The 25886-nt window shown below is 47.3% G+C and overlaps 19 protein-coding genes across 19 annotated transcripts; all 19 read right to left on the reverse strand.

Moving 5' to 3' along the window:
* Nucleotides 1-204: 204 nt before the first annotated feature.
* On the reverse strand, nucleotides 205-1119 carry TbgDal_X5690 (hypothetical protein, conserved; the record flags this gene model as incomplete). The annotated part of the gene is made up of 1 exon (XM_011779446.1): nucleotides 205-1119. One exon carries the CDS (start codon nucleotides 1117-1119, stop codon nucleotides 205-207), a length of 915 nt encoding a protein of 304 aa, XP_011777748.1.
* A 255-nt stretch (nucleotides 1120-1374) lies between these two features.
* Nucleotides 1375-2271, reverse strand: TbgDal_X5700 (NUDIX hydrolase, conserved; the record flags this gene model as incomplete). The annotated part of the gene is made up of 1 exon (XM_011779447.1): nucleotides 1375-2271. The coding sequence occupies one exon, from the start codon at nucleotides 2269-2271 to the stop codon at nucleotides 1375-1377; it is 897 nt and encodes a 298-aa protein (XP_011777749.1).
* Nucleotides 2272-2829: 558 nt separating this feature from the next.
* TbgDal_X5710 (dynein light chain, putative) lies at nucleotides 2830-3168 on the reverse strand (the record flags this gene model as incomplete). Its single annotated transcript, XM_011779448.1, has 1 exon — nucleotides 2830-3168. One exon carries the CDS (start codon nucleotides 3166-3168, stop codon nucleotides 2830-2832), a length of 339 nt encoding a protein of 112 aa, XP_011777750.1.
* Nucleotides 3169-3575: 407 nt separating this feature from the next.
* TbgDal_X5720 (hypothetical protein, conserved) lies at nucleotides 3576-4280 on the reverse strand (the record flags this gene model as incomplete). Its single annotated transcript, XM_011779449.1, has 1 exon — nucleotides 3576-4280. The coding sequence occupies one exon, from the start codon at nucleotides 4278-4280 to the stop codon at nucleotides 3576-3578; it is 705 nt and encodes a 234-aa protein (XP_011777751.1).
* Nucleotides 4281-4812: 532 nt separating this feature from the next.
* TbgDal_X5730 (20S proteasome subunit) lies at nucleotides 4813-5433 on the reverse strand (the record flags this gene model as incomplete). The annotated part of the gene is made up of 1 exon (XM_011779450.1): nucleotides 4813-5433. The coding sequence occupies one exon, from the start codon at nucleotides 5431-5433 to the stop codon at nucleotides 4813-4815; it is 621 nt and encodes a 206-aa protein (XP_011777752.1).
* Nucleotides 5434-6513: 1080 nt separating this feature from the next.
* On the reverse strand, nucleotides 6514-7596 carry TbgDal_X5740 (hypothetical protein, conserved; the record flags this gene model as incomplete). The annotated part of the gene is made up of 1 exon (XM_011779451.1): nucleotides 6514-7596. One exon carries the CDS (start codon nucleotides 7594-7596, stop codon nucleotides 6514-6516), a length of 1083 nt encoding a protein of 360 aa, XP_011777753.1.
* Nucleotides 7597-7944: 348 nt separating this feature from the next.
* TbgDal_X5750 (ribonuclease HII, putative) lies at nucleotides 7945-9378 on the reverse strand (the record flags this gene model as incomplete). The annotated part of the gene is made up of 1 exon (XM_011779452.1): nucleotides 7945-9378. One exon carries the CDS (start codon nucleotides 9376-9378, stop codon nucleotides 7945-7947), a length of 1434 nt encoding a protein of 477 aa, XP_011777754.1.
* A 476-nt stretch (nucleotides 9379-9854) lies between these two features.
* On the reverse strand, nucleotides 9855-10046 carry TbgDal_X5760 (nucleolar RNA-binding protein, putative; the record flags this gene model as incomplete). The annotated part of the gene is made up of 1 exon (XM_011779453.1): nucleotides 9855-10046. One exon carries the CDS (start codon nucleotides 10044-10046, stop codon nucleotides 9855-9857), a length of 192 nt encoding a protein of 63 aa, XP_011777755.1.
* A 1386-nt stretch (nucleotides 10047-11432) lies between these two features.
* TbgDal_X5770 (hypothetical protein, unlikely) lies at nucleotides 11433-11744 on the reverse strand (the record flags this gene model as incomplete). Its single annotated transcript, XM_011779454.1, has 1 exon — nucleotides 11433-11744. The coding sequence occupies one exon, from the start codon at nucleotides 11742-11744 to the stop codon at nucleotides 11433-11435; it is 312 nt and encodes a 103-aa protein (XP_011777756.1).
* A 501-nt stretch (nucleotides 11745-12245) lies between these two features.
* On the reverse strand, nucleotides 12246-13418 carry TbgDal_X5780 (hypothetical protein, conserved; the record flags this gene model as incomplete). Its single annotated transcript, XM_011779455.1, has 1 exon — nucleotides 12246-13418. The coding sequence occupies one exon, from the start codon at nucleotides 13416-13418 to the stop codon at nucleotides 12246-12248; it is 1173 nt and encodes a 390-aa protein (XP_011777757.1).
* A 549-nt stretch (nucleotides 13419-13967) lies between these two features.
* On the reverse strand, nucleotides 13968-14696 carry TbgDal_X5790 (hypothetical protein, conserved; the record flags this gene model as incomplete). The annotated part of the gene is made up of 1 exon (XM_011779456.1): nucleotides 13968-14696. The coding sequence occupies one exon, from the start codon at nucleotides 14694-14696 to the stop codon at nucleotides 13968-13970; it is 729 nt and encodes a 242-aa protein (XP_011777758.1).
* Nucleotides 14697-14732: 36 nt separating this feature from the next.
* Nucleotides 14733-15071, reverse strand: TbgDal_X5800 (hypothetical protein, unlikely; the record flags this gene model as incomplete). The annotated part of the gene is made up of 1 exon (XM_011779457.1): nucleotides 14733-15071. The coding sequence occupies one exon, from the start codon at nucleotides 15069-15071 to the stop codon at nucleotides 14733-14735; it is 339 nt and encodes a 112-aa protein (XP_011777759.1).
* Nucleotides 15072-15114: 43 nt separating this feature from the next.
* TbgDal_X5810 (phosphatidylinositol-4-phosphate 5-kinase,putative) lies at nucleotides 15115-16455 on the reverse strand (the record flags this gene model as incomplete). The annotated part of the gene is made up of 1 exon (XM_011779458.1): nucleotides 15115-16455. The coding sequence occupies one exon, from the start codon at nucleotides 16453-16455 to the stop codon at nucleotides 15115-15117; it is 1341 nt and encodes a 446-aa protein (XP_011777760.1).
* A 1361-nt stretch (nucleotides 16456-17816) lies between these two features.
* On the reverse strand, nucleotides 17817-19493 carry TbgDal_X5820 (GPI inositol deacylase precursor, putative; the record flags this gene model as incomplete). The annotated part of the gene is made up of 1 exon (XM_011779459.1): nucleotides 17817-19493. The coding sequence occupies one exon, from the start codon at nucleotides 19491-19493 to the stop codon at nucleotides 17817-17819; it is 1677 nt and encodes a 558-aa protein (XP_011777761.1).
* A 265-nt stretch (nucleotides 19494-19758) lies between these two features.
* TbgDal_X5830 (hypothetical protein, conserved) lies at nucleotides 19759-20169 on the reverse strand (the record flags this gene model as incomplete). Its single annotated transcript, XM_011779460.1, has 1 exon — nucleotides 19759-20169. The coding sequence occupies one exon, from the start codon at nucleotides 20167-20169 to the stop codon at nucleotides 19759-19761; it is 411 nt and encodes a 136-aa protein (XP_011777762.1).
* A 1417-nt stretch (nucleotides 20170-21586) lies between these two features.
* Nucleotides 21587-23599, reverse strand: TbgDal_X5840 (hypothetical protein, conserved; the record flags this gene model as incomplete). Its single annotated transcript, XM_011779461.1, has 1 exon — nucleotides 21587-23599. The coding sequence occupies one exon, from the start codon at nucleotides 23597-23599 to the stop codon at nucleotides 21587-21589; it is 2013 nt and encodes a 670-aa protein (XP_011777763.1).
* An 11-nt stretch (nucleotides 23600-23610) lies between these two features.
* TbgDal_X5850 (hypothetical protein, unlikely) lies at nucleotides 23611-23964 on the reverse strand (the record flags this gene model as incomplete). The annotated part of the gene is made up of 1 exon (XM_011779462.1): nucleotides 23611-23964. The coding sequence occupies one exon, from the start codon at nucleotides 23962-23964 to the stop codon at nucleotides 23611-23613; it is 354 nt and encodes a 117-aa protein (XP_011777764.1).
* An 84-nt stretch (nucleotides 23965-24048) lies between these two features.
* TbgDal_X5860 (hypothetical protein, conserved) lies at nucleotides 24049-24462 on the reverse strand (the record flags this gene model as incomplete). The annotated part of the gene is made up of 1 exon (XM_011779463.1): nucleotides 24049-24462. One exon carries the CDS (start codon nucleotides 24460-24462, stop codon nucleotides 24049-24051), a length of 414 nt encoding a protein of 137 aa, XP_011777765.1.
* A 349-nt stretch (nucleotides 24463-24811) lies between these two features.
* On the reverse strand, nucleotides 24812-25837 carry TbgDal_X5870 (hypothetical protein, conserved; the record flags this gene model as incomplete). Its single annotated transcript, XM_011779464.1, has 1 exon — nucleotides 24812-25837. The coding sequence occupies one exon, from the start codon at nucleotides 25835-25837 to the stop codon at nucleotides 24812-24814; it is 1026 nt and encodes a 341-aa protein (XP_011777766.1).
* Between the last annotated feature and the right edge of the window lie 49 nt (nucleotides 25838-25886).

A 25886-nucleotide genomic window follows, 5' to 3' on the forward strand; every position in this document is an offset into this window, starting at 1 on the left:
AACCGACAACTGAGGTGCGGAAGCACAGGTACTTCCAACCAAGGCCAAAAAGCACCACATCAGCGCTGAGTTTACTACTATCCGCGGGACACCACCGCTGTAATCAACGTCAGTGAGTGGGGGGCGCAAGTTAATACAATAGTATCAGGCAACCAAATAATAAACGCTCTTCGAAACAGCTCCATAGCGAGGTTTATGACAACATCATGTGTCCTCAGTGTTGGGAGCGGCAGCCATGTCGCCTTGAGGGGACTCGGCAAGGGGAGGTGGCTCCACAGGTGCGAGTGCAGACCTTTCACGCACAGCAGTGACAATTACACGGCACACCAAAAGTCCAAATACCACCCACATTGCATGGTATAGGAACCTATATGGAGATACCCATTCACCAAAGAAGTAGTACATGAACGCCTGGGAAAAATCAGTGAAGGCTCTGGGGTTCATGACATGTTGATTTTGGGGAGGTTTCACTCCAGCCGGCGGGGTCAAGAAGGGATTTTCCCAGTCGAACTTTACGGAAGAAGACTTCTTGCTCGCTTCATGGAACTTCTCCCTGTGGCGACGCCGTATCACTGCCGCTATTTTGCTGTGTTCGTATGCCACTCTTTGGGGAAACTTGAAGAAGCAATCTCTGCTATAGGCCGTCACAACTATCGTGACACCCTCTGGCACAAATCCAACGTCATCACACAGTAGATAGGTCGCGAGAACTTCGTTAATGGTAGTAGGCCAATGGATCAACGTGTCCACAACATGGCTCAGGCGATTATGAACAGCGCGCGTCAAAGGATGATATCTGCCATAATCGTGCTCTATTTCGCCATCAAGCTCTTCCAATAACACGTTCATTATTTCGTCAAGCTTTTTGGAGTCGTTCTTTTCGTCAGCTACCCAATAGAAGGGCGAGGGCGTGTAACCCTTAAGTTTCGATTTGAGATCTCCCTTTTCTAACAGGAGTTTGACGGCTGCGACGTCTCGCGATATGATGGCCTCATGCAAGGCTTCTACGGCCACATCTACGCTTTCCACACCAACCGCCACGGAGGTTACTACCGACAACGAAGCAACAGCAATAATGACGGCTAGTAACAGACTTGCCGTGCGTGGTATGTGCAACATATTGAAAAAGTAACACTCTATTCCCCTTCTCACACACACGGACACACACCTCACAAAAAAAACACAAAATCAGGCAGAGCAACGAAGCAAACAAAGAAGGGTTCAGACAAGGCAGGTCCTACATCAGAAACCGGGGAAACAGGTCTAATCATGTCCGACACGAAAAGTTTTTTTTTTGTGCGTGTGTGTTAGGTACAGGAAAAAAAAGTATAAAACCCAATACGCTTCCACCTCCCTCAATTAACGCTGGAACAACTAACGCTTTCCAAGTGGGTGCTCTGGGTCGCGAGCAATCGCCGGACTGCAACCCAGGGCGGTTCCGGACCCACCCAACGCCGTGATCAAGCGCACCAGCAATTCGCACATGACGAATGCGGTGACTCCCCACACCAGCTCTCCAGGAAAGTTGTTGGGTAAAAGTGGCTCGTGGCCACCATCCTCCTGCAACAACTGGAGAAGTCCAGGTGAAGGAGAGACTGGATCACAGTACCTCGCCTGAGACGGGCTAGTAAAAAAACACGGGAAGTGGAGGGGCACCCCAGACGAACTAGGAAGGTACTTGAGCAAACGGCAATGTGTCTGTTTGCTATTAAGCAACAACGGCGAGAGATGCAAGTAATGAATGGAGTCAACCTCATGAGGGCTGTGGCAGAGGGGCGTTACTGAACATTGGGTGACTGCGACAATAGGGGTAACGTGTGACTTGCCGCTGAGGGGAGCCAACGGACGCAGGGGCCCAAGAATTTCGTATAGTGAACTGTCGATACCAATTTCCTCAGCTGTCTCGCGTTGTGCTGCTGCTGCTGCCTGTTCTTCACCATCTAGACGACCACCAGGAAACGACATTTCACCCTTGTGGTGACGAAGATGAGGTGTCCGCTTAGTAAGTGTGACACACATCTCTTGAAACGTGTTTGGCGGCATACCAGCGGCAGGTGAGAGTAAAACAAGCACGGCACTCTCGCGTTTATCTCCCACGGTGGGGGGCGTGTTCAGATGCGAGAAACGGCATCCCGTCGATAAATTTTTTAAATGGAAGTGCTCCGGCAAATGCAAATCCTCCACCTTGAGATGCAACGCCCGCTGGAGCGCTTCTACCCACGCTGACACATTTGATGGCAGCGAGGACACGGAAACTCTTCCCATAGCCATCTTACGCCGCAGCCCCCTAACTAACCTCGTTGAGGCACGGCAACATATTTAAAATTAAGAAAATGTTGAGCGAAGCTGTGTATATCATCAGAGAGTAAGGAGAGCGAGATGGGGAAATGAAGAAATAGAGTGGCACAACCAAACGGAGAACGGGAGACCACGACGGTACAAAATCAACGAAACAAACAAAAGAAAGAGACTCGAGGATAATGAGCCAGGAGCGGAAAAGTATAGGCCAAAGCGTGAAGGGAACCCAGTTGTCACAACACATTACCTAGAACTACTTTTGGTAAGGGGACAAAAGGTACTTTACGAAAGAAGGGCGCCCAACACTGGAGGGGTAAAACAACATGTTCTCCTTTCTCAAAAGTTCTGATGTACCACTTGCATCACACACCAGAGCGTCCGTTATTGATTCGCCCCCAGCGCAGCTATCCAGAACATCTATTTTGGCATTTCTGCTGTTTTGCTCCGTCCTCTTGCCCTCCTCCCAACGCCATCCTCTGGCCGAAAGTACAGCCAATATCTACATTCTCCAGTAAACAGGTGCGGCTGATCCTACAACCCCTTGAAGACGACAATTGCTACATAACCTTTATGGAACATGTACATAAGGTGCTTCATCTCATATGAAATTTCGAAGCCAAATCCCTCACCCATCACACAGTGCCATGAAGGGCCGTACTTTTTGTCCATCTGTTCCTTGATGTGTCTTGCCGCAAGTTCGTAGCTGTCTTCGTGCTTCTCAATCGCGTTTACCACAATTTCCTTGCACTCGGCGCGCATTTCTTCCGCCATGTCACTCATCTTCTCTAATGGATAGTTTAACGGTGTTACATATTGACGAATGGTATCGATGTTGCAGGGCCCGTCAGGTTCCTTCACGTTGGACGTCATTGCTTGTTGTGGCCTCTCTATCTAGCTTCATGAAGAGAAAACCATTTATGAACCACCATATTTTTGCAGCAACACACACACACATTGAAAGTATTGCGCAGTCATTATCGAGAAAAGGGTTTAGGGAACCAAATTGGAAAGGAGAGATACAACAAACAACAACCGTTGCAACGCAACCCCCCGAAACATCAAACTGTGGCGTACCACTCGATATCATGTGTAAAGAATAAACGTGCACTGAGAGGACGGGATTCCAACACCAACGGCACGTAGAGGACCACGTTGAAAAAAAGAGAGAAAGACAATATATTTAAATCATTGAACGTGTCAACTCATCAGCTACTGACAGATACCGGGTCGACTCTCATAAAAGCAAAGAAGCTTCCGTACGGAGGAAGTTGTCCCCGTCATATAGCTGCGCCACCAAACTTCACTCCTTCATACGGCCGCCTGTCACTGCCATCTAGGTTGAACAATGTGACACTGAACAAGCCCTTGTGGGAGACGGGCCGCTCGGCGAGAGTGTGAAGAAAGCACCGCACCGCCTGCTCCTGGGAAAGTGCGCCCACGTCCTCGATTGGAACTGCTTCCTGTGTCAACCGTGGAAGAAGTTGCTCACTTTCCCGACTGTAAAGCAAACATTGGCCATCAACTAATTCGTCAAAAGTCATAACAACACCTTTCTGCGACAAGTACGCAACTGTTGTTCCTGCACCCCTCTCGAGAATCCACGCAAGCAGTGACTGCTCGAGTTCCTTCAGCCCACCTTTACTAGTTGTAACCAATACAGAAGCATCTCCCATACCATCGCCGTCAGACGTCAGAACACAGTGTTCAGACCACTGTGCCACTAACGATGAAATCACCTTCTTGACATCTTCTGGTCGAAGACGGCGATTAATCGTCTCATTCCGAAACAAACCACTATTGCAGCTGTACAATCGAAGAAGTGGGCACGTGTCACGTTTCCTATGTTGTGCATGAAAAGCAGCGTGGTCCATCACCAAATTTCCCCACAGTGCCATCTGCCGTTCTAGCGCACTCGGCGACGGCTGCAGCGTGAAGAAAGGAGGAAGTTTAAAGAAGTCCCAGTGACCCGGCTCCTTTGACATCTGATGCAAATCAGACTTCTACTTTTCTTAATAAGGAAGGATGTTATGCGTGTGTTCGGTTTTAGCATTCAAGAAGGGCAAGGAAAATAAGGGGGGGACGAAAGAGGAAAGATGATGCTTCCATGGACAGAAAACGTGCAAAAAAAAAAAAACAGCGACGACATGTGCATTTTACACACAAGAAGAGGGTAAACTCGCGACACATTTCCCATTGCATGCCACTTCTTTGTGACGACATCACGCGGGAGGGAATAAAATGCCGCTCGTAAAAGGAAAAAGCTGAAAGTATTTACCTTTGAATTCACTCCCTCACCAGCCGCCCACCTAGCCGTTGCTCGTGCCATAAAATCCCCATGGTTCTTTCTTTCGCTCTCCTTCTTCAATTCCTTTTCCGTTTATTTTTCAACGCAAACAACACGAAAGGCGAAGTGTGGAGCTGGTAACGGGAGGCGGGGGGAGTCCCCCGAAGCAGAGATAAATACATGCCGAAGGAACAAGTGACACCATCCGAAGCATGGCGAAGTTGATTTCTCTAGCTTACAGATTGCACTCGCTCTACGCCGTCCTTCGTTACAGCCTTACATATAAAAGTATTGTTGCTTACCACTACTCGCTTCTTCACCTCATCACAGCATTTTTGCATTAGCTCAACTCCCTCCTGTGCTGTCAAATTGGGACGCCACATCCGGTCAAGCATGGCGGTAACAAACGGTGCTCCGTATCCGTGACAGCCGTAAGGCACCTCCTGAAGTGTGCCCAGGTAATCCAGATAGTAGAGGTGCGCACCTGTTGCAACATCGTCCTCCGCGGATGCCGGTACGTCGAAACCAGCGAGCAGGCAATTGACAGGATACAACCCGTCACGGCTACGCAGCGCCCCAGCAAGCGTATTACGCATAAAAGATGCCGTAGCGTGTGTGCTTATCATACGGCCGTGCTCGCGCATCTTCTTGAGCGCCATATTGCATTTCACGTACTCCACAAAGTGCGTCCGCGGCCCGTTTTCACCCGCGCAGGCCACCACCTTGTGAGAGTCGAGTTCCGTGATCTTATCCTCCGTATCCGTTATCTTAATGTAGTAAAACGCATTTAGCCCCGCAGCTGCCACCAAAACAAAGTCCTGGCACCTAAACCCGATAGTCGTCTCTGCCATTGCGCGTCCTTGTTGGAATATATACGTATACGTATATATGTGTGGATGTATAAAATATACTTACTTTCTCTTTCCGTTTTATATTCCTAGACCCCTTTGTGTTGCTGTTTTTTTTCCCACCTTTTTTCTCTTATCTTACGGTCGCAAGCAAGCACAGTCCAACAAATGTTACGAATGCTTATTCATCGCGGGAAGATATGGAGAAGGGCATGAAGAAGTAAAGAATGCACGTTTCCCTCCTTCTGTATACCTGGGTATTTCCAAGCAGGGGAGATTGACGGTGACAAAGTAAGACTAAAAGGATTTTTTGAAAAAAGAAAACTCCTTCACCGTTTCCTCATTGCTTTTTCTCCCACTTGCAGCTTGCTGTCATTACACGCACACACGCATATATATATATATCAATGATCCACCCTCACTTTGGGGTATGGAAGCGAAATGGAACGGAAGAAGGTGGAGTGGGAGATCAGTAAACACATGTCTCAGACACAAACACCTCTTTATACCTTTATGGTAAACGTGGATTTTTATCAACAATCCTGCGCGTATGTGTGATTCACGCCGTTACAGCGCTCAATCCGTAATTCTAAAATGCATTTTGCCTACGGCTAAGTGGAGGCAAGCACCATCACCGTCAAACCGCCGGCAACCGCTTTTAGCAAAAAACAGGGAAGCAGTGATTCAATTAACATTTTCTCTCTTTTTTCTCCCTCTGCTCCCCCGCCGCCCAACAAACAAAAGGCTCTTTGCAAAGTTTATTCCAACTAGACATGACACAAGCGAAACTAAAAAAGGGGGAGAATCACAAGGATTTGGGCCCTCATTTGTGTGACCGTAAGGAGTGCTTTCCCACTGCTTTCCTTCCATCCGTTAGCTTTTCCCACAAAATGGGTAAAACCAGCATCCGGCGACGACACGTGCGCCACCGAGGTCGTTAAACTGGCAAATGGGAAAGGGAAGAAAGGAGGTCACACGGCGGCGGCTCGCGAACAAGGGCCTCGACGCAGAACTGAATAAAAAACAAAACGATGTAGCGCATGGGCTCAAGTGACAACTGTTACGCATCATCTGCGGTGCATGTTAACAGAGCTTCAAGTACTCCAATGTGCGCGAAGCTCTTTCCCCACTAAGCTGGGCTACTTTTATGGGAGTACACCACACTCCTTGAAAAAACGCACCCGCAGACAAATCTGCATCAACACTACAAAGAAACTGAAGAGAATCAAAATGCCTATCGTCGGTGGCGCACATGTGCGCTGCTGTCTCACCATCGTCCGTACGCTCATTGACGTCGCAGCCGGCCCCCAGTAGCGCCCTTTTCAACTGAGCGGCTCCGTCAGACGTGTTAAGACAAGCGATATGAAACGGAGAGCGGCCCTGAGCGTTCTTCGCACTCGCATCAGCACCCGCTTTCAGTAGTAGCTTCAGGACAGCCGTCGAAAAATTGTGTTTACCGCACAAAACATGTAGTGCTGTGTTGCCCTCCTCGTCCGCTTTATTCACAATATGCGATCCGGAATCACCAAACTGCGCTAACACTTCACTAACCGTTTCAGAATCGCAAGATGAGCTGCGAATAACTGCCATGAGTCGTTCACACTCTGGTGACAAGGGAGCAAATTTACGCACAGGTGCACAAAGAGTTTCGTTACAGCGTACCCCTAGTGACTCTTCCAGGGAAGGATGGCTCCCTTGTAGCTGCGTCGGGTGGTTGAACAGGCGGACAGATTGTCTATCCCATCCAGATCCCTTAACTCCGACCATTCCACCACTAAAGTGACCCCAAAGGGTGTTTACCCTTTCCATTGTGTGTTGCTCCATCAAACTAAGGCACGCCTCAGTCCATAACAACCGCTGTATCCTTTCGGAAAGCTCGCTGGTGCGCAGCCGCAAGTTTTCATGCTCTGCTTGCTCCACCAACTCCTCCTTGGTAGCATCCAGTTCATCCATAAGGCACCTTATTGTGGTCTCTTCTTCGTCCATACGCGCACTAAAATTTTGGAACTCCGCTGTCTCAATGTCCTCGGCTCGCCGCAGTTCCTCAACGGCGTCATGAATGCGCGCTAACCGCCTATTTATAAGTGCGACAGCCTCCTCACCTGGGGCCGCGTAGGTGTGCGGGGGGTTGTCTGCCTCAGAAATGCTTGTTGCTGATGTGCTCATTGGCTTGTTTGTCTTTGAAGCACACAGCAAATGGGCATGTAACTAGTAGAGTATAAAGATTATGTCCTACCGACTGTACAATCCGCGGCTTCACACAACGGCACCACAAGCGGAAGACGTCCCCTACGAATTCAACTGCCTAAAGTTAGATGAGGAAGAAAGGTGAGGAGAAACCGCAAGAAAAACAATACACTGCCAACAACAATACAAAATTCATAGAGCAGTAAAAATCATGCACATTTCTGGTACAAGTGACACAAACGTACTTGACGAAGTGTATGGGCGTGAATGTATATACGAAGAGAAATGTAAGCATTCTCTCCTTCAGTCGCAAAAGCTTCCCTCTCTCTATGAGTGGCTATCTTTCATTTTGCGCCTCGCTTGCCTTGCCAACGCTTCCGCGCAGGGTCTGTAGGATCTACGGTGGATGGAGGACAAACCGTGTTTCTTCACAGCACGCATGTGATGATCCACAGGATAGCCCTTGTTTTCTGCAAAGTGATACTTTGGGTACAATGGATCAAGATAGTCCATTATCTCATCCCGTGAGACCTTGGCAAGACACGAAGCAGCTGCAATTGTAAGGCTGCGCTTGTCGCCCTCTATGATCGGCTGCACGCAGCCACCTGTCTGAACATCAGTGAAAACGGCAACCGTTTCGTAGGGCGCTGTGTGCCCATCAACTAAGACCAATGGAGGCTGGACAGGTTCTGCGTCAAAAAAGTCAATCGCACCCTCTACCAAGTCGATTTGGTCGGGAACCTCATATCGCCGGCGATCATCGTTTGCAGCGGTTATACAAAACCTCGAGAACAGATACTGGGCAATGGAACAGTTTTTGGGTCGAGGTGCTACATGGTAGGAAAAACGCGCATCATTCAGCGCATCCCAAACACCGAGGCAACATCGATGCATGGTGTTCATAGAGGCGGAATAGATGTTAACCGTGTCAATGTAAGTGTGGTTTGCAATACCAATGGCCCAAAAGTACAAGTAATTACCGCTAACATTGCTACCGTGGTATGAAATCAAATACGGCGTCTGCATGGAGAGAAGCTTCTTAAAAGGCAGTTTGCCCAGTTTGGTGTGTGAAGGAAGTCGTTTCTTCAGCACATTATCGGGCACCGAATCGCCCCCGGCATGGTGAACCACGAAGTCCTGGTCTTCCACTAATGAAAACAAATTGTGGTACCCGGTGATATTGTTATATACGACTTTACGTTGGGTTTCCGAAACTGACTTGCTGTCAAATATCTGAAACTCCTCATCGGCATCGTACAGTGCCTTTAGATCGTTGTTAAAACTTGAACGTGGGATGCGACATACGGCCGCCCCAACCACCGGCCCAGCAAGTGGTCCACGACCAGCTTCATCACAACCAATTGTTAAAAACGTTTCTTTTATACTTCGCCGAATCACCACCCCGTTCTTCCGCATGCGTGCCATTAACTGCTCCTTTTCCTTTTCAAGTCTACGCATTTCCGGTGTGAGATGCTTCGGGAACTGGAGCTGTTGCTGCCGCCGCTGAAGGAAACTGAGGGGTGGTGGGGAAAGAAGACCGTCACGGAACAACTGGTATCCAACCATATCAAGCGTACTATCAAGCGTAGCCACGCTGTCGACCGTCGTGCGAGGTGGGACGCGAAGCTCACGCAAAGCGTCCCACGGGGTCTTACGCTCATGAGACCCACGGTCAGCGCTATTTTTACACGGCATCGTGGGCCGGAAGGCACCAAACAAAAGTGCTGGGGAATGTGAAAAACACGCCCTCACACCCAACATGGAGGGTCAACTCTCTTCCGCCACAGGGCGCAGACAGCTAAGGCTTTGAACAATCTGCTGCTCCTCCAGACTTCCAAACGTCCTTGCTATCTATCTACCACTGCACGATGCAGTACTAATCAGTGCAAACAATAATAATAATAATGGAGAAGTGCGCAGCATGTGTTAATGTTAAAAAGTAAAGTGGGAAACTTCCACGTCAGGAAGAAAAGAAGTCCAACCACCACTCGGTAAGGTAAACACCGCAAAATGTTTAAAGAGAGAAAAAGGAATAGAAGAGAGAAGTGTAGAAAAATAGAAACCTTACTTTTAACCTTCGTCATGTAGTTTTAATAGCTTCGACAAAGAGGCTTCCGTTCTCTCTCACTCTCCCTCTCCCCCAGCAACAACTACGCCGAATGGGGAAGAAGAAAAGAAAAGAGAAGAAAGAATATAATTAAATCACGTCCCTCCCACTGAATAATATACTGTGTTGCTTAAAGTGGCTTTGGGCGTTTTTCCGATGCTAGTGCCTTGAAGCGTCTCTTAATGGTTACACGGTGACGGCTGTATTTGTCATCGGGGCTGAAACGTGCGGGATGCGCGCTGAGTGTTGGTTTCCCATCCGGGTCCATCTTCTTTAAAGTGTACTGCCGTTTGCCGTCCACGAGATAAACTTGAAGGTGCATGATGAATTACCCCTTTTGTGCGTGTTACTAATAGTAAATATATATATATATATATATCCTCCTTTTCTCCTTCTTCTTCAAAGCGTGTCTCAAGATAGAGAAGTGAGATGAAGAGCACCATTTAGAATCGGAAGCGGTGAAGGAATTAAAACAACGAAAAGATAATATTATTTTTTCCTTTGCTAAAGGGAAGAAAATGCCGTTACATAATCAACGAAACAAACAGCACAATCACACACGAATGCACCGCGCCTACACGCAGTACAAAGAATTCGCGCATGCACTTTAATGAATACTGAATGCTGTGGGAAAACAAAAACAGAAACAAGGTATAGGCGCTGTGAGAAAAGACAGGAGTAAGGAAAAACAAAAAGATGAGCGGTGAATTTAAAAGAAAAAAAGGAAAGGGGGGAAAGAAGAGGGGGGGAAAGGAAAAAAAAAATAGCGCCAGCAAAGAAAAAAAAAAGAAAACGTTTCTAAAACCTTAAAGCTTAAAGAAACGGTGCCGTTCCTTCATGCTTACGCACACGTACACACACTTCCTCTCCCTTTCCAACACTGCATGTTATGTTACATCACCACAACTAATAACAACTAATAATAATATTAATACTGAAATTGATATCGTGAAAAATAGCGAAAGAACGTTGTGATGCGGCTGGGCAATGATGTAGAGGTGAGGTTGGTCATGTGAGAAAAGAACAACGTGCTGCAACAAACGCAAACAAAAAGAATATACGAATCGATACAAAAAAGTAAGGAAGGGAAAAACACATCTTCAAGAGGTTGTCGATCACTGGCAATTATTGCATGATATGTTAGACGGTAAATGAAGCGGATACAAATAAACAAGGAAATAGAAGGGGGGAGAAGTGGAAAAGTGGAGCAAAAATAAGACAAGAACAAAACGAACTTGTGGGTTTGGAAAAAGCGAAAGTGATGCCCAATCTAGCTGAAACTGCCAGTTGAAAAGATGAAGAAAAATGGGGCGGAAAAAAATGGCCCCGTACGTCCACAACTCAATTTGCACTCAGTAATCCCCAAGTGCACATAAACATTTCAATCATCTTCTTTTTAATTATTTGTCATCCAGCTAGATTCCTATAAAATTAGGTTATGAGAAGGCAACAAGCACGGCCAGAAGACAGGAAACTGCCTCCGGTGCGATTATGAAAATTATTAGTCTTTTTTTTTCCTCCCTATTCTTCTTTTCCCCTTCCTACTCACCTCTTTATTTATTTTCGCTGAAACCCCTAGTATTCTTCTACACCACGCACTCCCTTTTTTTTTTCTGTCCCATTATTTTTACCTCTTTTTTTTTTTCTGTACACCAACATCTCATAAAAATGTTTGTGTTTTGAATCACCATACGGTGCCATCCACCTGCTACTGTGAAAACAAAATCAAATCGAAAAAAAGAATGAAAAGCACTTTTCCCCCTTTGTGACGTGACAGAAGAAACTCCATGTCAGGTGGGTCCCCCTTTAACTCTAAGGAAAAAAAAAAACAAAGCGTCAACAGAGGGTAACAGAGAAAACAGAACAGAATAAAGAAAAAGAAAAGGAAATTAACAAAAACAGAGAAACGTGTACCTCGTACATACATGCAAACAAAATGAGGCACAAACACGTGCCGGAAATGGGCAACCGACATGACTCTTCTCTCTTCTGACGCTTTTATATTTATTGTAACTTTCATTTTCTCTCATCCACCCACAGGATTTTATTGCGCATCGAGAGCCAAGAGGTGTCACATTCAGTGCCATGTGCATACGCAGAGAGGGAGGGCTGCACATTCATTAAAAGCGAATGAAAACCACAAACAAATATGTGTCCACCGCTATACGGAAATGAAAGGACCTATCGATGAGGAATATACATCACCACTCCTCCCATCCTTTTGATTGAAGCACAAATACATCCACCATAAATAATTACCGCGTGCTGATTTTGCATTTGTACGACTGCCGACGATTATTCGACGGTGCCGTTTCCTCCACAACCCTTTTCTCTCTTCGTTCTGTCCTTTGTTTTGCTCCTTCCATCTATTGCCTTTGTTGTTATTTACGTTAAAACCGACAACTTTTCATTGGTTGTCCTCATATTTAGCCGTCAATACGGTCAATCAGGATGCCCTCACGCAAGCGCATAAATGCCTTAGATCTACACTTTACTTGGGTCTAAAACCCCCGCACCATATTTATTTCCATTCATTAGATGGATCGTAACGACCATAGTATGAAACTACCATCTTTGGACGCCTCTCTAAGTGTGCACGAACCAACCGATCGTCACGCATTTCACTCGTGATGTAACACACGTTGTCAAGTACGGAATACAACTTTTGTTGTGAGAGAAATGTTGGAAGACGCCTATTAGATCCGGCTTCGACACAGAGCCACATCCAACAGTAGTATAAACTGCGGAGCTCGTAGCGAATAAATATTTCCGGAAGGCGCTCACCACACCTGGGAAACTCAAGGCTCATCTCATCACTCCCGTTAATATCTAGTCCATTGTACTCCTCCTCAGCCCGCCTGTTTTCATCCTCCACGTCCTTCAGGTACATCTCCTCCACGCTGGCTCGTATTTTTCTGTAATTCAACTCCACGTGCGCGTCCACGTAGGTTTTGTGACGCTTGTAAGCACGCTGCAGAATCACAGCCGCTTCCCGTAGTTGGCGAAAGCTGTGAGAAGATAATGGACATCGGCGGCGCAGGTAAGAAAGAACAACACCAACAGCAATCACCTTCTCTCGCGTCCGCGGCGATGGAAGTTTCTCCCGTGATTCACTCGGGGCCAAGGTTACCTTTTTTTTACCTCTCTTTCGAAGCCATAGCCTGCAGATAGGAAGAAGAAGATTGCGAAGGGTCTTCAGAGCACACCTTGAGTGGTGACCCGATTCCCCTTCATTCAGCGGAGGAAGTGTCGAGGTTGTTACGGCGTTGTTATACAAGGCACCGCAACCGCGATGTTGGGCGTTAATAACATCCAGCACCGAAAGACGCCCAGCGGTGAAATGATCGCCAATTTCAACTTCCGTGGCAGTTTTGAGGCGGCGTCGCACCGCCTTTTTTCGGGAATTAAAGCCATAAAAACATTCCCCTGACGACCTTCGGAGGGTCCGTTTCCAGTCTGTGGGTCCTAAAACTCTATCTCTCTCCCTTTGACCCAAGGCATTAATACGTGAATGAAACGCCATACAGTGACGTCTTACCCTTGGTAACGTGCTGACAGGTTGGTTCTTTGATGTGCAAGGAACCTGGCTTCCCAGCGGTTCAAGTCGCAGATCGTGAACGTGGTTCATACGGGCCAGTTCTTCATCGTGAAATGCATTTCGTGTGGCGATGGGCCTCAGAGCTCGCACCGCCATTTTTTTTTTTTCGCTTTACTTTCACTCCGCTTCCACTGTTGTTTTTGTCTTCTTTTTTTTTTGGGGGGGGGGATATCCTGGGCAAACAATGGTAATCGACTGAAACACCACAGGAATAAGGGGGGAAAAAAACTAATCTATACGGAGTTTTTTTGTCTCCCGAACAGGCAGAAAACGAAATGAAAGAGAAATTATTCGTGCGTTCGTCTGGGAACGAGGACAGCACAAATCACCCATCGCGTGACACAAGCCAGCAGTGTCGTCAGCAGCGGCAGCAACAAAATGCGCTGAGAGTAGTGTGAAGTATTATTTCCTTTAGTATGTGTATTGATTAACCTTCTGTCCTTCCTCTGTCAGGACTAGAAGTACCCGTTCCCTCCTTCGACTACCCTATCCCTCAGCTCTCATCCCTTTTTACTTCATCTCCTATCATCGTTCAAAATTAAAACAATGAAAGCAAGGAAAATAAACAACACAACCACAATGCGGACGATACGCCTTTCCTGAAATTTGGCTTCAAACAGCCATTGAAGTACACTGCTGCTGCTACTATTTACCTTCAAGGAGTAAACGGGGGGCATCTCCGTACACCCACCGGTGCTTGTCTTGTGCGTACTCCAGTTCGTCCGACAGGGATTTAAAAACTTTGTTGTAATCTACCGGTTGTTGAGGCCCTCCACCACTCATTGAATTCATCATCATAGCGTTCTCGTCTGGGATGCCCCCTTCTCCGAGTAAAAGCTGAAGGACGCTGTTGGAGCCAAACATAATCAGAAAGTACATGCTGAGTGACGTCACGTAATTACAGTCGAGGTCGTCAATCTCCACGCCACGCTGCATCATCCCTCGGAACCTAGATGCAAGCACAAATGGAAACTTGGCCACGACAAAGCCAGAGAAAAAGTAGGAGACGAGCATCATCATTCCCATGCTTGGAAGCATCGACAACACATTCCCTTTCATCATATCGCCCAGAACGGTAGGGTCATTCATGATCTCCATAGGGTTTACCTCAATCTTTTTTTTCAAGGGCCCCTCACGCAATGCCTTTACGCGTTGCTGGAAAGCCTCCGACGGTAGTTTTCTTCCCTCCGAGAGAAGGTGCCGTGCGCAGTTGACCGTATTTGCGCAGCACATGGTCTCCATCTTGGGAGACGCGCTGGTCTTCATCAGAATAGAGGCGTAATGCTTTAGGATTCCAACAAAAATAACCAACGCAATAAGGGGGAACAGAACCCAGTCACGGATGCTGGGGTCCAAAAGAATGTTCTGCGTCATTGCGTGTAATCTCCTTACCCCTACCAACAGTTTTACTTATATCCCCTCAAATAGTGTAAAGAAATAATACATACACAAACAAGAAATGAAAGGAAAGGAAAACATATAAATACATACATATATATATACATTCACTTTACGTTTTGAATTCCTGCGGCACAGGCGCCAAACAGCATCAGTTATACAGCACAAGAGAACATTATTGAATAAACGAGCGGGGGAAAAGAAAAAAAGAAGGGCCAGCAAGGTGAAAACACATAAAGGAATAGACTTATGGTTCACCGGCATATTCTTTAACGGTGCCATTCTTTTTTTTTTTCCTCCAGCTGCTTTTAGAAGGGGGAGGGGTGTATAGTTACCAGGAAAATGAAACATGCTCTCCAGAGAATAAACGCAGTTGCGAGCAAATTAGTGCGTGCTATTTCTCTGGTGGAGGTATTTTGCCGTCGACATGCGACCGAAAAATGTCTTCGGTAAATTGAAGAATACGTTCGCAGTACTTAAGCGGAGGTATGGTTGATAGCGTATCCATCCTCCACAAAAATGACTTGAAGAGTTTTGCGAGTTTCTTTTTAAATGTATATGGTGTTAGAACATCAATGACACCAATGTAGTACACTTCTTGGTTGTACAAACTGAAAATCCCTTCCGAAAACTCACGTTCACCTCCGTACTTCATCGTCCACTCAGGCCTGTTTTCCATCGCACCCTCGGGAGGTCGGCAACGGGGATACGGCATGCGCATGCTCCGAAGCCGCTTCGTCGGGTTGGATATCCCCTTTTCCTCGTACGCTACGCCTATGAGAAGGGAGTAGTCCATCAACCCCACACTTGCAAGAAACTTACAATCGTCCCGAAGGGTGAGAAGAAGTTTCTCCCTTTGCTCCTTATCTAACCAAAAATAGCGTGTCAGGTCCTTATCCTTCTTCGTCGCAAGTTTGTTTTTATCAGTCGCTTTCGGCATTCCTTTCAGACCAGAGATGCCTGTCCCAGAAGGAAAATATTGCGTTGTGTCGGTGCCAGGTGTCGTACTTTGACCTGTGGTCGAATCGTATGGGTGCTGAAAAAGCTTTGCAAAGTGCTTGTATTTCCCGGGTTTTGGCCGGCGGCCCTTTAAATCCCATTTCTCATTTAGCGTGCGGCACGGCGCAAACACATCACCAAAGCAAAGTACGTAGCCTAATTCTCCCCGAACCTCCACACGAAGAAGCATATAAAATCGCATCAACAGGGTATTAGAATGTTCATGAAAATGTTTCGCGTAACGCGGAAGCAAATGGAGCAGCACGTCTACTTCGACCTTTGCAATGATTTTACACAACAGGTGCTTGGATTTCGACTCGAGAAATAGCGCCATAGAGCGGCCCTCACTGAGCTCGAGGTCCTGTCGCTCATTCGGTAGATCCCACTCATCAGCAAATGTCTTCTTGTCAAAGCCGTCAAGTTTCCGCAAAAGGTAAAACACATCGGGGGCGTACTCGTACACATTCATGGGTTCCTTACCATTGCCATAAGGACACAGAACACTTAGCCATCGCCCATTACGGCATTCTTCTTCAGTGATCTGCTCTAACGCTACCATATTGTCTTCATAGTTGTTATCTTCCTGTTCTTTTTCTGCGTCCTCGGTGAGTTTTGAGCGCTCCTCGTGCTCTTCACCCGATGGCTTGCTCGCATACTTAAGGGCAGCGGCGACCTGCCGGCCAGTGAGTCCCTTGCCACTCGTAGCCGCACCACAAACCGCCTGGCATGAACCCATCCGTGCAGATCACCGGAAAGGGGTGAAAGTAAGCAAAAAATAAGGGGGCAAACAACGAAAAAGGGACGAAACCTATATGTATATATAGGGGGACAAACCTGTACCTTTATATACAACAATGCAAGCAAACGAGGATAAATTGGAAACTGGTTTTCTAGCTGCCTTCTGGGACCTTGCTTCCTTTATTTTGTAGTACTCATTCACAACAAAAACCCTCCTTTTGAAAAGAAAAAAAGAGACGGGGAATAAATTGGTAAATCCGGGGGGGAAATCATCATAGAGTTAAACAAAAACAACAGACGAGAGTGGACAAAAAAATGGGTAACTAGAGACTATATGCAACGGTAAATGTGGGTGGTTGTCTGACAACGCAAAACTTGCGTGACTTTAATCCCCTCCCCAAACTGTCTCATCATTTCGACCCACAGTCAGCAGGAAAAGCAAAAACAATATATGCCACCGACTATATCAATTGCCCACAACCGCAACATTCAAAACTGGCGGTAACCATGACCAGACGGCTGGAAACTTCAACAAATATAAAGAACCAATCGTGAGGGTGAAGCTAACGGCTCAGCTTACGCAACACTGAGTACCTTGCACATATGCGAAAAGGCAAGAAAAGATATCTGAAAAACTCATGTGAAGGCTCCGGCTCAACTCATTGGAACAATTTAGTGAACTCCTTCTAACGCTCGATACGTTTTTTTCCCGGTCCAACCACCAACAGCAGAAGTGCCACCGTCACCACCATATGGGGAAAGAAAAATCAGTAAAATCAACAGTCGAGTCCATAAAGAAGAGATAGATGTAGCACCCGGGTAAAAGATCAATAACTGATAGCACACACACACAAGAGGGGGGAAAGAAAAAAAAAAGGAAAAAGAAGAAGCGGAAAAAATTTGGACGTGGTGAAATGAGCCCGAAGACAAAGTAAAAAATCCTGTGCGGTCCGCGTAGGTTGCAATAAAGGTGAAGGAAAGAAAATATATACCGTAAATAGACTGCACTGCACCGAAAGCGCGTCAAACAAGATTAGTAAAACGACATCCGAATTGAAAAATATGCGGTTCCACGCCCACAACAAAAACAGAAAGACACGCCAGGTATGTGACATACCCCCTCGCGGCTATGGATTCCGGCGCGGGCAAAGGGAAACAACAATCCGAAAAAAAAAAAAAAGGCAATCCATATCAGACTCACTTGCACCGTTTTTCAACGCTCAATCGGTACCTCAAGAAGAGATAACGAAAAGGCAGCGATTTTTATTTTTTATTTTTGCAAAAGTGCGCTAAAGAGAAGGGGAACCTTACAGGCGCAGAAGGAGCCGCCACCAGGTTTGTCCGATGTACTCTAACGCATCAGTAGCCCCCCTGGTCCCCAAATCGCCTCTGAATGTCGCCGTTGAACGGGTTCTCAGTAGGTAAGATACCGAGGTCTTGCATTTTCGCAAATACGCGAGCCCCCATAAGCGCTGTGGCGATTTGAGAAGGATGGAAACCATCAACCGGGTTAACAAGTTTCCATAGGGGGCCTTCGAAACTGCTAACGACTTCGCCAATAACGTCGCCAAGTGCATGGACTTTAACGTTTTCTAAATTAGTTGATTCATCCACGACGCGTGATATCATTGCATTCATTGCGCTGGCTCGCTCCCACGTCTCGTTCCGCACCGATTCGTTCGAGTTAAGCCACCCCCAGCAGGGCGAAACCTGCAGACAGTTCAAGTAATCATACAGATTACCGTACGTTACGTCGCTGTTGAGGGTGCCGATGGGATGGATCCGATTAACGATACTGCCAATTGCAGCGCGTGCATCCACGAGAGAAACAATAAGAACATGGCTTCCGGGTGGTAAGAAGGAGTCCGCTTTCTTCACTGCCTCAGAAAGGCTATGGTAGTAATCAAGTGGGGTGGGTGCATCCTGCGGCCGAGGGCACACATCGTTCCCAACCATAGAAAAGAAGACATAAGCGGGTTTCACACTCTCGGAACGGTTTCTGGCGACTGAGTCCAAAATAGAAAGAATACTTCCACTCCTAGCACCATTATGTCCCAGATTTTGATAATCACGGTGATTACATCGATTCAGCTCCACAAGTTTACTGTAAACCGATGTCATCGGCCCATCGACGTCCGGTTCATATCTTGTAGAGTTGGCGAAACCAGTTAAGCCGGAGAGCATCGGCCAGTCTATCTCATTGTCAAGCACAGGTATTATATTAGCAACCGCCTCTGAGGAAAGATCAAGTATCGAAACATATCCTAAGGGAATACCAAAGTCGGCCGTTGCGCTGTCTCCGACCGCAATGACGCCCATGGGAGATGAGTTGCTGCACCACAATTCCTCATAAGTTTTTTTGCTCGATTCTTCCACGCCGTAGATGCCGTTGCAATTCTCATCCCTCTGGGAGTCAGTACTGTTCCGACCTGGGTACACCCGTGCATCGTCGTCATCACAATCGCGCCCCCTCCAATCCGTTCCACGTTTCGCTGGGTATGTTGAGAATCGATCCCCATCTTTATCATGCGCGGAATCTTCAAACAAAGGCCGGCAAAGAGTTGGGAACGTTCGGCAGGCATCCACCAATTTCCTGCCATCCAGGCGGTAAGCACTTCGTAGCTTATGTAAAGGCAAGGTGTCATTTTTGTCAGGCGGGAAGAGAATGCACTCTTCAGTATCGCAGTACTTCATTATCTGGCAAACTTTATCAGGTGTCCTTCCCTCATCAATCAACTGCAATGCCCCTTCCAACAGAATAAGAGAAGCGGTCTTACAAAGGACGGCTTCAGCAGACCTGAAGAAGCTGCAAAAAAGGCCCAGAGCGTCCTTGGCTGGTATTTGATGTAGCTGACCCAGTTGAGAGACCGTGGCAACTACGGCAGTACAGAGTACACACCCCCAGGTGTCTGAAGAACCCAGTGACTTGCTCTCCCTCGCTTCGGCTTTCGCAGTGTGGATGGACGGGCACACAACGGTTAGTTGCAGAAGCGCTGTGAACAAAAGCAGTTTGTAAAATATATAGAGTCGACTCATTTTTCCAGGCTGTGGAAAGGGGGTCTTAATTAGCTAGCGCTATTTAAAGCGGCGCTTCCAGAATGAAAAAAAAGTCTGGAGGCGAAGAAAGGGTGTTTCACGGCTATCAAAAAAAAAAAAAAGAAGAGGCAGCAATAAGGCGTCGATTAGTCCGTTACATCTGAGACAGTTACAATTTTTATCGCAAAACAACCACAACCATCCATCCTTAAAACCGCCTGCAATCCATGTGCACAAACCAAAAAGAGGTACACCACATCATGTATTACTTCCCCTTCTGCAACTTTAACAGCAATTTTTCCTTTACTGAATTTTTGACCGTGGGTGCCTCCACTGCGACAGTGTTGCCGAAGATGGCGGTGGCTTCTTCACGTTTCCGCTTATGCGACATGATTTGCTGCAACACATATGCCTCTTGATCCTCAGCTGACTTTCTTGTCGGTCCATTCGGTCCTGGAGTGTTAGGCAGCGGATCAAGGGCGCTTACCGCGGTGCTCCTATCGATGTTACCGACCCTGCTCCCGGCTATATCACTGTCCTCTCCGGTTCCACGACCAAACACCTTCTCACGAAGCGCACGCCGCCGCTGTTCACGCCACGCCACCGGGTCCTTACACAACTCCAGTAAATATGGGTTGACATCTTGAAGCGAACCATCATCCCCATCGTGGGACATCGCCCTAATACTACGCAGTATAAAAGGGCAAGGATGCAGCGGCGTCAGGCAGCAGATAAGTGTCCCCACACTCACCACGCAGAGACACACAAATGGGGGAGGAACAGTTCGCAACAATACCAAACGATACTATGAGCATATAAACCTGTCACACACGAAAATCCCACTGGAGGAGAACGTAGCACACAAATTCGACCCCGCTCAAATGGTAAACCAGACAGTGACATCTCACTTTACAAAAAACTCAAAAAGAACGCAGCAGATGACAAATCGTCACGGCAATTTCACAATATGAGGTGGGCGGAGAATGGATGAAGGGAAGAGATAGTAGTCATAACGGTGGGCTCATTGTAACTATGACATGTTGTATTCGTAAATAATCATACGGTAAGGTCACGAAAAATAATACGTGTTGGAATCACTGCACAATAAACCGTCTGACAGCCTATTCCTATGTACTAGCCAAGATGGGAAAGGCAGACGTATAAACCCAATGCCGCTCAGTTTCTTGTGTCTCAGTGACATCCTACTTTAAACGTCAGTTCAAACAGAACGCATTTATTGACAGGGCATCATAGCGGCGATCAAACTAAGGTAGCGCAGTGCCAGCTAACTCATTGTAACTATGACATGTTATATTCGTAAATAATCATACGGTAAGGTCACCAAAAACAATACGTGTTGGAACCGCAGCTTGGTGCAATAACTTGGAAAATCACAGCTCCCAGTATCTAGCCGTAAGATCGGTACCAACCGTGGCGGCTCCGCAACCGTTGGTACCGACGCTACCGGGGCAGGGCAACGTCCGTTACAGGCATAACGCTGCAGCGATCCTTTGGCAAGCAAAGCTACGGAAAAAAGAAACACAACCAAGAGATGTGTCACCATGCGCTCGAAAGTTTATGAGTTCAGTAAACAGTCGGACAAAAGAGACTATCCCTACATCTCAAGCACATTAACACACCGTGGGGTTGCACAGGCCTGTACAAAACGTAATTATGTAATATATATATATATATATATATATATATATATATATGCTGCTGTGACCTAAAGAAAAAAGTGAATAGAAAGAACGGGAAAACCGAAAGGCAGGGACGTCGATGTGTGACAGAAAGAGATGCCCTCTACCGACCAACCCGCTCATCCATCCTAGAACGTATAAGATTTTGTACATTCCAGCCACGGCAGCACGCTCCTAGCAACCAAGAAAAATAAAATGTAGTTTGTGCAAACGGTTATGCAGCGTCCCCACCACCAAAAAAGAAAAAGGTAAACCAAAGCAAAGAAAGGCGGGGGAGCATAAACGGTACATATATATATATATATATATATATTAAAAAGGGGACCAACAAGAGCCCTCGCAAGTACTTGAAACGAAACTAAGGGAGAAATAAGGGAAAGCACAGGCCCACACCTACGCAGAAGAACATTGACTTGTATCCAATAACTGATACGGATCGTACCAAATCGGAACCGACACACCCCCGAGGTCCACACCCGCAGCTTTACGAAGAGCCTTACGCCACTCCGCCTGACCGTCCTCGCAATACTTCGCCTTGCGGTCCATGAAGTTGTTTACGTCCCCCTCCGCTTCAGGATCCGGTAGCGTAAGAAACTCCGTAGGAAGCCGCCTGCAGCGGGAATTGGAAACACAGAGCTGGGGCTTGACCGAGTGTCCATCGCTGGAAGCTACTTTTTGCTCGAGCCCCTCGCGGCCCGTTGGCGGACGCTTCACACGGGCAGGTTGCTCTAGATCCCGATGCGAAGGCATGAGCACGTACCGACCTTCGAGCTCCCTCACTAAGTTTGTCCACTTCTCACGCTCTCCCTTTGGAATTACTTCGATGTTCCGAAGCCAGTCCAGGTTCCGCCGGCCTCGGCCGTTCAGGTCACGCAGCCATGACTGGCGACTCTCGGTACCCCATGACATAAGTCGCATCCGGAGCAGCTTCTCCACAAGACCAAAAAGAAATTTAAATTGGCATCCCCACTTGGGTTCACCCACGAAACGTCGCAGGACAGCTATTCCACCGTTACCTTCAAACGAACGTTGAATGCTCTCGTCAGATTCCACAATGATGTTCGTTAAACTTTCTGCCTGCTCGGCGGAGTCACATACCTGGCATAGACGAACAAAAGTCAGTACCATGTTTGATCTATCCTCTCCCAATCCCCTCGCTGAAGGGCTCCCCATGATTTGTGTCAATTTTTCCCTCCAGCGTGTTCGTCTAGGTGAAAAGTCGTCTACCTGTTTTGCCATAGCGGGTACGACAGGGTGTTCCATGTTTATCCTCTGCTGGATTCTAGTGGCTGGTGGATAACACATGCTACTGGCGTGTGAGTTCGAGCAGGAAGGAGTGGAATCCGTAACCCCTCCCATGCTCTCGCCTCTGGATGTACCGTCCGTGTTAGCGAGTACGGTAACCTCCGTTGTTTTCATACTTAGCCACGATCCACTCCGGAGGTAGTTTTCTACACCTTGGCGCCTGTGGGAAGCGGATGGGAAGCGCACATTCGACGCTATGCTAAGGTTTTGGTATCGTGTCCCCCCTTTCCGCCAGTCAAGGAACTTTGTATGATATGTTTGCTCCGAAAAGACACCCCCTGGTATACCCGATTCGGAGATTAGGAAATAAATAAACTGTTTGACCACCTCGTCCCACTTGGGGCGGTTTTCTTCAGATATGACATCGTAGAGTAACTTTAACATGTCGCAGCTAGTCGCGTAAGAGATCGCCAGTCCGCTCTTGTTTCCCCATGTATACCGGGGTTTTTTTACACCATTCTTCACCGCCTGAACAGCCTGCTTTTCATACTCCAAACGTACCTGTTGAAGGAACATCTCAACAGCCACTCGAAAGTAGTCAACAACTCTGTAATGGCCGTCTGGAAAACTATCATAGTTGGAAGCAATATACCGGACTACGTTACGCGCAGAAGGGGAAACATGAATAACACTATCGTCGGGTTTTAGGAACTGTAGATTTGGGTTTCGCTTAACATTGCGGAACACTGGGTCATGACCGGAAACTGAGGAAGTTTCACCAGAGAAAACGCTCGTTGCACCCTCTGATATCTGTCTGCTAGTGCGGGAACCGACTGAGCTTGGCGCGCTACTCAGAGAACTCTTATATGAAGTGTCATACCCCGACGAACCCATGTTAAGCGCTCTAACACACCTACAACAAAAAGGAGAAAGGAAAAAAGAGATTACGTATATCCGACGGGGCAACAACAGCAAAGTATAACAGATGCAACACAACACACGAGGCACATGCCGAGGTTGAGGTGTCGATACCCAAGGAGGTAATATCAAAATAATGTAACACATAAACTTCTGCACGTGAACTTCCCGAACAAACACAAACACACAAAAACACAAACACACACAGAAGATAATCAGACAGCTCTTATTTCCCTCACACATTTGAGTTCACACTACTCTATAACATGGAATGGAACAAAGTGGAACTTCAGCACGCAGAGAATACAAGAAAAACAAATTACCACTGGAGGTGTGTATAAAACAAAAATAAACGTCCGCCAGAGAGAGAGAGATAGAGGGAAAGAGGCAATGTATCTGAAAATAATACCACTTCCGCGTAGGGGAGTTGAATGTAAGCAAATATATATACGATGTACTAGGTGTACAGTCATAACGGATGTCTGTACACATATATATATACTATGGCATTGCGGTAACAGCACACGACCCGACGCGGCACGCCAAGGAGTAAAAGATAGAACAATAATTAAAATTTTTAAAAAAAAAACACCTCTGTTCTGGCACATTCCCTCTCTCTTTACTGCTCGGGCACTAATCGAAGGGTACGGGTCTCCACTATGTGCATCACCGAATGTAACGGCGGGCACACCTTATTTACGGAATGACACTACACGATCAAGGATGGTGCGCCCAATGAGTATCTGGGCCTTCAGCCTCGCCAGCATTCGGTGATCAGCGAGGGTGCCGGTCCCGTCGCTGCTGCACACAATCAAACTCGGCATCAGCATCTGAGGATGGCCACGTGAAGTTACTGCGGATGCGGGGGGGCTCAAGGAATCAAGAATCGTTGTGGAGAGCGACATTACATCTTCCTCCCCGCCTTTTCCCGTATCGCTTCCGATACGTTCCCAACGCATGAGGGCCATTCTGTAGAAGCAAAGCAACTCTCTTGGATCAGCACCGGGTTCGATCCTGATTCCATCAAGTGCACACAATGCCTCCAGGTGAACGACTGGTGTAACGCGCTGATCCCTTAACAGAGCAAACATGTCAATTACCTGCATGAATCACCTCTTATATAAAGGTAGCGAGGGAAACGCAAGTGCTTCACACCACAGCTATCCCCAAAGGCAGAGAAATATAGTATTACAGTGTTAGCAAACGTTATCACGCGTAGGTCGTGCGACATGCATGCGGCACACATCCACGAAAGAAACCCCAGGAAGTCAGAAAAGTGAACAGGAAATTCGTTGGGGCACACAATCGGACGGGTAAAGCAACAGAGAGAAAAGAAAACTAGGGCAACTCACAAATGGAGTTCCGCGCGCACAAATAGTTGGCTTTAAAGCAACATCCCACCCTCACTCAACAGTACAGTGGCGATTGCCTAGAGGTTTTCACATACTGCAAGTATTACCGCTTGAGGAATTGCTGAATGGCCGATGCGAACTCAGCCCTTTGTGTGGTTGGAACGGGGTCTCTGAGTAATGCGGCACCGTCGGAGTTAACAGTAGTTTCCTGCGCCCTTGAGTACGACATTACATCTACTAAACCAGAACAGCCCCTTGAATCTCCACAACCGCCTCCCAACGTCAAATTCTTCACACGTGACACGCCATCATCAACCGCAACGCTGACACTTCTGGAGCAACGACCTTCACTTTCCACACGTTGTTGCCTTGCCCCTAGCGAGTAACCCGCTATTCTTGAAAGTTGCCTTTCGATTTCCTTTACCTGCTCGTGCAGTACGTGGATTTCAACTCGGGGAACCAGCTGCTTTTCAACAAGCGCCAGCCGTTCTGCTGAAAGCATGCACTCGGCTGTTAATCGGTGCATGTCAGCCAACCGATCCACATTCAGCAATCTAATCCCCTTCGCCATGTATTTGCTATAACCTTCCATCAAGCCTAGAAGTTCCCTCCGCAGCCCAACCCCCATCCGATGCAACTCCTCTTTAACACGCGCAACTTCTCTATTCATGGATTCAAGCCAGCTCACACGCAGGGAGTCTAGTTCCTGCTCCATCTGCTCCACAGTTGTTCGCACTACTCGCTCCTGAAAGGATAACATATCCGCTGACAGGCGACCCTTCATCTCCCGGAGGTTCTTTGAGCTTGTCGCTATGGCTATGTCGTTCACATTTTTGAGGCTCGTCACATACGAGCGGAGGGAACTCTCTGCAGCAACAAGTATGTGCTCCTTCGTGCGAAACGAAATCTGCTCCATCTTCTCCTGGTCACACGTGAGGGGTTCGCCTTGAACACGTTGAACCTGCTGCTCCGCAGGAACAGAAAAGGGGGCAGAGCGTAGCTCTTTTTTAAACAGATCCGTTTCATTGGCATGAGCTACAAGCAGTCGTATGACATCAATTAGGTCCGAAGAGCACGTGTTAGAGTCCAGCAGATGCTCAAACCTCCGGTTCAGGGCCTCCGTCACCATAGTGGATACTGCACAACGTTCCTTTTTTCTTTTGGTCCGATTTGATGGT

The sequence above is a fragment of the Trypanosoma brucei genome, chromosome 10 (genome assembly GCF_000210295.1).
Source record: "Trypanosoma brucei gambiense DAL972 chromosome 10, complete sequence".
NCBI classification, from domain to species: domain Eukaryota; phylum Euglenozoa; class Kinetoplastea; order Trypanosomatida; family Trypanosomatidae; genus Trypanosoma; species Trypanosoma brucei.